The sequence below is a fragment of the Dermacentor silvarum genome, chromosome 4, assembly GCF_013339745.2.
Source record: "Dermacentor silvarum isolate Dsil-2018 chromosome 4, BIME_Dsil_1.4, whole genome shotgun sequence".
NCBI classification, from domain to species: domain Eukaryota; kingdom Metazoa; phylum Arthropoda; class Arachnida; order Ixodida; family Ixodidae; genus Dermacentor; species Dermacentor silvarum.
In genome coordinates, this window is record NC_051157.2 from 11,041,681 (window position 1) to 11,052,683 (window position 11,003).

The window sequence follows — 11,003 nt, forward strand, 5'->3', positions numbered from 1 at the left end:
AGGCTCACCACTGCCGAAACTTAAACGTTTCGGCGGTAGTGGTGTGGTGGTGGTGGTGGTGGTGGTGGTGTCACGCTGAAAAGGGGGCCGATCCTGGTGATAGTGCAGAAAGGGTCCAAGCTCAATGGCATATACCAGGGACGTACAAAAAAGAAAGAGTGAGAAAGAGATCGAGAGAGAAAGAAAGAGAGCGAGAAAGAAATAAAGAAAATCGCCAGCCCTTCCTTTATGTTTAAAACGTTTGTTTTATTGCCGTAACATGTCGTGAACGTTGCGTTACCCTAACGAAGGTCATACATACACGACAAGCTTCGCTTAACCCTCATTTTCTCGTCAGGGGAAGGGCTGGTGATTTTTATGAGCGCAAGTCAAATGTACCAAACTCGGAGTTGGATAAGACACTAGAAGCTGAAGTGTTGAGAGAACCCATCTCAGGATTGTATATATATGCTAACGCACTTAGCATTAAACCAAGGAGGACATCATAAAAAAATAGTACTGCTAGATCCTTATTTACGTGTATGTTTGTGTCACTGGTTTTAAGATGAAGCCTGAATATTTTGTTCAATTTTATTGGCGATCATATGACATCAGCCCTCAGCCAAAGTCAATACTTTAGCCAGAAACGACGAGCTTTTATTTCGCAGTAAGCCCATGGTAAGCCTTTCATTTTGTACTTGAGCTGTGAGCAGGCGCGGATCCAGGGGGGATGTCCGGATGTCCTGACCCCCCCCTCAGATTTCTGAATCACCCCTTCGTTGACAGGGGGATGGCCCTATCGCAAAAAATATGCCCACCAGCATTCTTCACAAGTATTTTTCGCGAGTACCAGTGGTAGCAGCCATGTAGAAGTAAAGCTAGCTCGCTCACAAGCTTAGAATTGTATTACGTAAGGGTGTGGTGTCCCCAAGTTGCCGCAGTTATTTTTTCTCATGAACACCTTGGACCTCCTGGCGCCGGCCGTGCCTTACTCGTCCCGTCGGTGGCGTCGAATGAACGAGGGGACGTCCCTTTTGCCAAGCACGCCGATGTGCGCGCGAGCGCCTTCGCGCCTGATTAACTTAGTTCCCCCTCGGGGTGTCATCGGTTGCCTCATTGGATGTCATCGGTTCCACGACCAACCTGCTTAATGAAAGAGATCTCTTGCTGAAGTGTTCATATATAAATAATAACAACTAACAGCTAAACTCAGAACTACGCATAGGCAACTTTTTTTAACTGTAGCACTCATTGTGATCACAGGTATATATACGTTGACAGTATCCAGCACGAGCGCAGTACCGTTCGTACGCTACAAGTTTTTCATTGTAACTTCGCAGTTTTATTGTCGTACATTGAGCATAGGAGGCTCAAACCCGCCGGATCCGTTTATCTGAGTGGGCGTTCTCGCGAAGCGGGGCGAAGCGTTCTCGCGGGAGCGTGACGTCAGCGGCCAATGCCAGTGCGCGGGCCTAGGATGGCGTCGCGTGGTTAGAGAAACGGGAGCAGATACACGCCTTGTGTAAAACGATGACGTCGAGTGGGAAACAAAACACGAAGACGTTGGCTCGCGCTCCCGATGGCGTCGTGAGTCTTCATACGCGGTGATTCGCATATCGTAAACACTCAGCATAGTGGCTGCCGCGTTGGAGCGGGGCAAAGCAAACGAAGGTGTCTCAGCCGAACACAAGGATCTTCTTAAGGAAATCAAGGTGTCCCAACAGAACTCCAAAAACGGACGCGTGCTTACGCATTTATAACGAACCTGCAACAGATCATCCCAAATTTTATTTTAAGAAACAATACAGGCTTGATATACCGGGGGTTCAAAATTAAGCTTTATGATTTGCTTAAATTTAGGCACTGGGAGGCACGTGAAAACCATCTGCGCAAATAAGTTATGTGGCCAGGGGTACACAAAGTGAGATGATAATTATCGCTGTTAGCAGCCGAATTAACTAAAATTGAATAATTAACTTTTTATTGACTGCAAAAGTCGGTGTGTTTGTATTCAAAAGTTAGAGGCAGTCGTGTTTCTACACAGTTCCACTTGGAAGAATTCTTCTAGCATGTCTGAGCTCCGAGATACCCAACTCCAAATTTTAATTGTCGTTCGCACGATTACGCATGCAACTTGCAAGAGAGTGAGGATCGGCGCAAAGCTCCTCCCTGGTGTGACGCGGCTGTTGCGTGCGGCGTTTAGTCTGACAACGGGACGGAGGCATTGGCAAAGATAGTAACTGTCCTTCTTCCCCTCACGGCTGGTGAAATGAAAAAAAAAAATCGAAGAACCCGTAACCGCTGTCGTAACACGCGACCGCACAGCCTGTAAAGATGGCGGCAGCTGCCATGCCGAGATAATGGCGCGAGCGGAGAAGCCGGACGGCAGTGCGTGTGCGTAATGGTGACTAGACGACCGGGCATGGTCCTTGCCTGGGCTACGCAAATAAAGTGACTGCTGATTTCTAAGTATTGTAAGTTTTATTGCAATCAAAAGCAACAACTGCACCATCAAGAGCAGAAACCTTTTTAGCTATGCTAACAAATATTTCATACAGCCGCTTTAAGTTTGGTGTTGTCATGCACAAATCTCATGACAACACTTCACCCATCAAGATGTGAATGCCCTAAAAATGTTAAAAATGCCTCCCTTCCACAGCAACACAAAGCATAAGCCGCTCTCGCGTCGAGTCGATAACTCTGCGCAGTACGACATTTGAAATTTGGAGTCGGATATCTCGGAGCACGGACACGCTAGAATAATTCTTCCGACTGATACTGTGTAGAAACACGACTGCCTCTAAGTTTTCAATACAAACATATACGTACTGTAGTCGACAAAAAATAAATGTTCAATTTTAGTTAATTGGGCTGCTCACAGCGATAGTTATCATCTCACTTTGTTCCCCCCTGGCCACATAACTTATTTGTACCGGTGTTCTTCGCGTGCCTCCCAGTGCCTAATTTTAAGAAAACCATAAGCTTAGTTTTGAACACCCTGTATTATCAGGCACAGCCGCCATGCACATGACTGTATTGGGTAACGTCCTTTTTTTAGAAACCGATACCTAGCTGGCTTCGCTACAGGTCTTCTTTCTCTTTCTGGGGTTTCACGTGCCAAAATAAGTTCTGATTATTAAGTACGCCATAGTGGAAGGCTCCGGATTAATCTTGACCACCTGGGTTTCTTTAACGTGCACTACAACGCAAGCACACGGGCGTTTTTGCATTTCGCCTCCATCGAAATGCGGGCGCAGCGGCCGGGATTCGATCCCGCGATCTCGTGCTCAGCAGCGCAACGCCTGAACTGACTGAGCCACCGCGGCAGGCTACAGGTGTTGCTCTAGCCGTATAAAACTTGGGTTTGTCGTGAGCAGAAACGGTGAATTTTGGTAAATAAGAAAGGCTACTATCATCATCATCATCATCATCATCATCATCATCATCATCATTGACAGAAGCTGACCCCCCCCCCCCTCAGAAAAAACCTGGATCCGCCCCTGGCTGTGAGCAGACTTAATTCAGCGCTCAAGGCTCTCTTTGAGAGGTGAATGGTGGGCAAACGCTGGCTTCACCTATGCTGGTAAGAACCTGCGGAAGCTGCGCCAAATAGATAGAAATAAACGTTTATTGGCGAAACAGCTAGCAAAGACTAAGGGCCCATTCACACTTGCGACTAGGCGAGGTCGCGCGACCAATTGCGACTGGCGACCAGAAAACTACTCAAGACGAACGATGTTCACACTTACAAATGCGACCGACGAGTCGCTAAACCGAAGTGCATCACGATATGCCGTTCACATCTACTTGAAATGTCATCGCCGCGTAAAATAAGCGTCTGCGTATACGGACGTCCTGTTCCTTCGCATCTGATTGGTTCAGCTGTTCTGCGACTGCGGTCGTCGGTCGCGCGACCGCAGTCGCAGAACAGCTGAACCAATCAGATGCGAAGGAACAGGACGTCCGTATACGCAGACGCTTATTTTACGCGGCGATGACATTTCAAGCAAACGTGAACGGCATATCGTGATACATTTCGGTTTAGCGACTCGTCGGTCGCATTTGTAAGTGTGAACATCGTTCGTCTTGAGTAGTTTTCTGGTCGCCAGTCGCAATTGGTCGCAAATGTTCGCTTTTCTCGAAATGCGACCGTTTCGGGCCAGTCGCTCACTGCTCGATTTTTCAGTCGCGCGACCGCAGTCGCAGAACAGCTGAACCAATCAGATGCGAAGGAACAGGACGTCCGTATACGCAGACGCTTATTTTACGCGTCGATGACATTTCAAGCAGACGTGAACGGCATATCGTGATACATTTCGGTTTAGCGACTCGTCGGTCGCATTTGTAAGTGTGAACATCGTTCGTCTTGAGTAGTTTTCTGGTCGCCAGTCGCAATTGGTCGCGCGACCTCGCCTAGTCGCAAGTGTGAATGGGCCCTAAGACCTTGTCAGCCCGAGATAGGCGGCCGCTGACGATCAGTAAACTTTTCTTATAACCTCCTTGACGTACAGCGACCATTTGCGACACACCATGTTCCACCACCGAAACTCGTCATGTATGAATTCCCACTGTACACGCTGCACCATCTAGCGGCGCCGCCGCGAAGTCCACGCGTGGAGCCAGTGACCCGAGTTGGCGTCATAGAGGTTCGTTGAAGAGCGGCACATACCCAGTCACCCAAGTTGTATTGAAAGAGGTTAGCCCAAGTTGATCCCGAGTTTGGTTGCGAACCCTGTTCCCTCAGCCCAGAAGACCATGTAAAATGTTTAGAGACACAGACAGACAGTGCCCTAAATGTGCGTGATGTTCCCAAATAACGTGGCTCGCATAAATTAAATGTGTTTCTTTTTTTTTTTTTGTTTTTTACCTACACGGGCTAGACTAGTGTAGGAAGTCACTTTCTTTTTTCTTGGTGTAGAAAAGTGTAGCTCCGCCCACCTACACGATGACATTTTTTTTAATAGCTGTAGTGCAGCATGAAAACTACACTTTCTACACTGCGGTTTCGATTAGTGTAGACAGCAGACGAGAAACAAGCAGGCTGGCGTTGCAAACGCGTGGCGCTATTTTGTCTGATACTGTCGGCGTTGATATTGCGATGATAGTGAATATTTGCTGCAAAGACGGTAACGAAGTACTGGCGTGACCATGTGTCACAGAGGAAGGTGAACTAATCCTCCAAGAAGATAAAATTATCTTACTCACGAATGGTGCGGGCTGTTTCGGACTCCGCACTATAATATGCGCATTGAGAAGTTGTATTCGTGCACTGTGCATTCGCAATGTATTTAGCTGCAGTTTATCAAGATTTGTTGAAAGGAAATTCGTACATTGGCGTTTAGTTTGAGGCAATGGCAAATACGCAGTCCGTAAGTGCGGAGCGGTGCGGAGTGACGCGCTTTTCGTCTGCTGATGCAGAAGACGACGCGCATTCTGCTGCGATTGGCTACAGCCCAGCGAGCCTAAGCGAGCCAAGTGCAGCACACCACGCCATAGCGTCATAGCCTCCGCCCGGCACTACACTTGTCTACACGAGCCTGCACGAAGTGTAGGTGAAAAAAATAGCCCTAATATTTATTTTACACCCCCAGTGGCGATTTCATCTGAGTAACGAAAAAAATCTCGAAAGCTATGCTTTTTTGTGCTACAGCCTACAGACACACATACAAAAATCATTACTTCATGGTCATCACAATAAGCCCCCCCCCCCCCCCCCCCCCAAAAAAAAAAAGACTTATTTGTACTGTAATCACGGAGGCCCCTGATTGCTTGCCTGCCCTCCAGATGTTACTTGGTGACTAGGCACCATAGAGGTAGGAATGCCCACGACCTCCTCTATAAATTTTATGCTATAAACTTTATACTTTATAAAGTTTATAGAGGAGGTCGTGGGAATGCCTAACTGTAGCTTCGCCAAGCAACATCTGAAGGGCAGACAAGCAATAAGCGGCCTCCGTGATCGCAGTACCAATTAGTCTGTTTATTGCGCTCATTGTGACGGCCATGAAGTTATGATTTTTTTTTTTTTTTGTGTGTGTGGGTACCTGTAGTACGAAAAAGTATAGCTTTCGATATTTATTTTTGTTTACCATATGAAACCGTCACTGGGGGTGTAAAAATAAATATTTGGGCTTCTAGGCACTTTAGCGAAGCTTCATGATCTCGTTTTCTTTTCGTTCCGACGGGCGGATTTCAAGTTTTGCAGCCGAGGTCCAGCTTGTTTGCGAAACGCGAAAGGGCCAAACATTTCCGCGAAGTTCCCTGAAGTCAGGCACCTGCGCAGTATCATCGGGACGATAAGCGTAGATCAGTTGGATAGTCAACAGTGCATTTTCTGTTTCGACGGCGCAACAAAGCTACCATCAAGGCGGCAGCGTGTGTGTGTGTGTGTGCGTGTGTGTGTCTGTGCGCAGTCAAAAACAAAAGCAAGCAAAACATGGCTGTGCCGTCCCGTTGGCGGAGGTGCTGAGGAGGTCAGAACAGAGATGTTTCTTTGTGATCTGGGCCGACGCGAAATGACTTGAACGAACTCTGGTCGCGGGATGAGCCCGAGCTTCGTACACGACAGTTCTGTGGGTGATGTGGACCGTTGTGGTCGAAGATTGCCGTAGCGAGGAACGCAAGCTGGGGGAGGCCAGCGTTCGTCAAACGCGCTGTCCCTTGTGCAGTGAGTTGAGGGTTGGTACAAGTAGAACCGTGGTTTGTACGAGTCCGATAGTTTGTGGCGCTGGCTGAGTTTTCGATCTCGGACTTTTGGGAGCGCTGCACAGGCCTCGCCAGTGGCGAACATCCTGTGCGTGACTCACGGCCGCTCTCCCTGTGGAGCGCGAGCAGAGGTGCATGCAGACGATGGCACGCTCGGTGCTACCGTGCCAAGACGACAGCTTGGTGTGAACGTACTTAGAGAGTGCGGAGCGAATATGAGGGGCGACGTGCTACCGCCCAAGCGGCAAGCTGTCGTCGACCGGTTACGGCGACGAATCGAACTCTACCGCCGACACCATAACGCCACACTCCCGCGTTTCGAGCAGGCCGCCAATGCTGTCTACGAGGAGCAACGACAGGAAACACTATTGCTGAAGCAGCGTTATTTGGAATCCAAGGTGAAAAAAGCTAAAAAGAGCGAAAGCAAGTCATCCGGAGCGGCAGCTACATCGTCCGCGGATTCGCACAAGAACCTCCTCCAGGTGAGCTCTTGCCGTGTACGTCAGAAGTTTACATTGCAGATATCTGTTTTAACATTCGAACGTCGTTAGACCTACAGCGATCTCGGTCTAGTCTGATGTAACTGCATGGTGGTGGTGGTCGTGTCCTTTGTATCGGGACCGCGTACTCTGTCCAAGTTCATGCGGCTGTGACCACAAAAAAATTAGGCATGTGAACAGTCAGGCATGTTCACTCTGGGAACCTATGGTTGTGAACCTATGCACCAGCAAAATTTTCAACTTAGTTTGGCAAGCAGTAATGCTAATCTCATCTTTGTTTCAACCTGAAAGTCTACTGAAACATCTGGGCAGCTGTGCCAAGTGCAGTACATATTCATCTAACTCATGGGGGCTTTGTTGCCTTTGTAAAACTGCGAATAAGAGGAATCAGTTTTTTTTTTTTTCTGTGTTTCACTAAGTGCATTCATGAACCTGGTAATCTTGCAGAAGTCCAACAAGAGGCCAGCTGTGAACATTGAAGCATCCCATGATCCAGCTGCTGATACGGGGCAGCCCGATGACAAGGACCATCGGCTTACCAAGATGGCTCGAACAAGCGGCTCCACTTCAGATAAGCAAGCGCTCCAGCAACAGAAGCAGATGAGCTTGGACTCTCAGCAAATGCAGATTCCTGGCTTTGAATGCATCAAACAGCAATCTGTTGGACCTTCCATTACACCTAAGTCACCAGGGTCAGCAGGGAACAGCCACAACCCATCTGTACTGCTATGTAATGTGAAGAAAGAATGTGATAGCCTTGGATATTGTGGCCAAACAAATGACTGTGCCCGTTCCCAGGAAGCCACTACTTCAGCTGCAGCAGCTGAAGATGAGAGTGCAGATACTGGAGAAAAGTTTCTTGATGGATTTCCGAATCTGGGCTTGCCAGAAGATTCCTCTGAAGTTTGGGTAGACAACCCTGAGATTCTGCGGCACCTCATTGATGACATAACCAATCCATCAGATCTGATGAGTGATTTCAATTTCAACTATAGTATGGAGGGCATAAAAGATACCGAAGAAACAGTCAAAAGTGAAGGTATGAGCAACGCTTGTTTAAATGAAAAGAAAGGCAGGCAACAACACGCAGGATTTAGTGGCGAGTCATTCATAGCTACAAGTCAAGCATCACAGCAGGTGCTGGTATCGCCATACGAGCAACGGTCTTCAGCTGCAATGGACAGCCTCACCGCAAATGCTTCATGTTTGCCTCAGCAAAGCTTCTCCCCCAGCAACGCACGTCCTAGCCAGTTTTCAGCATCGAATATGGGCAGCCTGGACTTCAAGCTTTCGGAACCAAGCCCTGCAGCGCAGACGTTAAAACAAATGGCAGAGCAGCACCAGCAGCACAAGCAAGGTCATGACAAGCACTCAATTGGCCTGGGTGTTCCTCGACCAAACTTTTCCCCCGGTGACGGTTTTGATGTTTCCCTAGCAGCATCACGCAGTGCAATCTTTAGCACTACAGATAACTCTCTTAACCCTTCCAAGGTGATGCAGACATCAACCATGTTTCCCAATGTGGGCTTTGGAAACCAAGCCTTGACAACGACGATTCAGTCCAATTTTCGAGCTGACAATGCAGCGAGGGTTGCGAATGCCTTGTCAGGTGTTGCTTTTGGCAAACCTAATGGTGCTCAACACCCCTATGTGGTATCTAGTAATCCTCTTGATGCAGCCAGATGCCAAGCTGTCTCTCAAATGCCACTGCAACTGCAAGAGCAGCAGAAGTGCTCACCTAAAGGAGTGCAGTATGCCAATAGCAGCACTGACGAGAAGACGGCTTTCGTCAACAATTTTAAGGCAAGCTTGGCACAATTCAATGATGCAAACAGTGCACCATCACCTCCCCTTGTCAAAAGCCCATCACAGTTTCCGAAACAAATATCATCTCCCATGACTTCACAAACATGCAGGTTGATGGGCTCATCTAACCACAGCACTATTCAGGTGAGTTTTTATTTGCATTATGTTACCAGTAATATTCCATAAAGAAGCGTACTGAGAGCATTGTATCTTTTTCTTTGTTTCATAAATGCAGGCAAATGCAATGCAGCAGCAGCAAGGCATGAAGGACACAAAAGACATCTCACCACTGAATATATCATCAAATCCATCATATGCAGATGCACTAGCATTTTCAAGCGGGAACGTGAGAGGCATGAACCGGAACAGTATTGGACCTCCAGCTCATTTCCAGACACAGCAACAACAGCAACAAGCACAAATGCAACCGCACAGGGATAAGCAGGGCTTCTCACAAGTGCAGTTCATGGAAGCCAACCAGCTCACTCAGTCACGAACTTCATCACCAACGGATGTTAAAATCCACCGCCTTCATTACAGCCAGAACAAAAGCTCAATTGTTCCACAACAGCACCTGCAACACTACACAGCTAGGGTCCAAAATCCAATGGGCTTGCAGGGACTACCACAACAGGGACCACTGCGTGTGGCTCGGCCCGCTGTGTCCGTAGCCAGCAGCCAACTTCCTTCTCATCCCCAACAATATGTGCAACGCATGGCTGCCAGGCAGCCTGCCAGCGTTAGCTCTGTCCCATTCCAAAATCCTGGCTCACTCGGCTTCAACACGTCTAGAATGCCTCTGAGAGCTTCATCTCCACAACAAATGTCGGGGCCTGTCAGGCATCCATTGTCAGCAGCCTCTGTCACTGCAACCCAGAAACCCTTGTACACAAATGCCGCCATAAGGCCGCAACTCCCAGCAGACTTTGCTGCTTCGCAGCGTGAATGGCAATGTGCAATGGGCCAAGGCCAGGCAATGCAGGCTCAGCAACGGGTGTGCTTCCAGCCACAGACATCACAGGCGCAGAACAGGGTTGTCTTCAGCACAATGCAGCCAGGTTCAGCACCTCGACCACCACCATTCCAGCCACCGCAGATGAGTGTGCAGCAACAGCAAGCCATGACTACAACACTGCCGCCACTCCCTCAGTTGCAGATTCCTCCACGTAGCACAGCACCACAAACAAGCACTTTCTCACCATCATTCTCATCAAGCATTTCAGATTTTAACCTTGAGTTTCTGGAGAGCATCGAGAATAGCGATTCGGACCTGCTGAATTTCGACCCTGTCAATTCGAACTTTGGAATACTCGATGATGTGCTCGGAGGCAAGTGAAAAGCGCATGTCAGTTCCATGGACTCATTTTCGTTGTTTCTTTTACATACAGTGCACATTTTGCATGATTTTTTGTAAACAACTCAAATGATATTACTTATTCCACATATTCTCAACATTGTATGAATAACAGCACATTGTGTTAACTGAAGGCATTCGTTTACACAACAAGAGTGAGCTGTGGTTTCAACAAGGACATAAGCTGCACCACTTTTGTGCACCACATGACTGCCTGTAAATAATGGGTTTCTACTGTAGTATAATTATATATATGTACATCTATATATATTATATATATATATATACTTGTGTTCTTGTTTTTCTACATCAGAAACAAAAGTTGTTGCCAAATCCTGTAAGAGCTACACAGCCTTACAGTCAATTATGCAATTTTCAAAATAAAAGTGAAGCCTGCCTTATCTTCACAGAAGACGTTGCATACTTGTGTGCTTTTTTAATTATCAGCGTTCTTGTTTCATCTTGGATATGAGAACAGGTACAAACTTTGCATGCGTGCCTTTAGTTTATCACTAAAATTATAACTGTTAATGTTCGGGATGAAAAGTTTATAGACGGCACCGCATGTATAGCACAAGCCACACTGTCAAAATACAGTGAAAAAATCCCTCCTAGTCAAGCACCAGGCTGATAATAGCTTTGGCTTAATGAATGTTGAA

General features: G+C 47.5%; 1 protein-coding gene across 1 annotated transcript; it reads left to right on the forward strand.

The window, feature by feature from the left end:
- Window positions 1–6,025: 6,025 nt before the first annotated feature.
- LOC119449432 (mastermind-like protein 1) lies at window positions 6,026–10,758 on the forward strand. Its single transcript, XM_037712603.2, has 3 exons — window positions 6,026–7,166; window positions 7,632–9,134; window positions 9,226–10,758. Exons 1-3 carry the CDS (start codon window positions 6,900–6,902, stop codon window positions 10,324–10,326), a joined length of 2,871 nt encoding a protein of 956 aa, XP_037568531.1. The 5' UTR covers window positions 6,026–6,899; the 3' UTR covers window positions 10,327–10,758.
- The last annotated feature ends 245 nt before the right edge of the window (window positions 10,759–11,003 follow it).

Excerpts from the sequence above, each read along its gene's own strand:
- LOC119449432 (XM_037712603.2), top strand. The coding sequence starts at position 6,900 with ATGAGGGGCGACGTGCTACCGCCCAAGCGGCAAGCTGTCGTCGACCGG. Across the intron at positions 7,167-7,631 it reads CGCACAAGAACCTCCTCCAG|AAGTCCAACAAGAGGCCAGC; the intron begins GTGAGCTCTTGC and ends GTAATCTTGCAG. Across the intron at positions 9,135-9,225 it reads CTAACCACAGCACTATTCAG|GCAAATGCAATGCAGCAGCA; the intron begins GTGAGTTTTTAT and ends TCATAAATGCAG.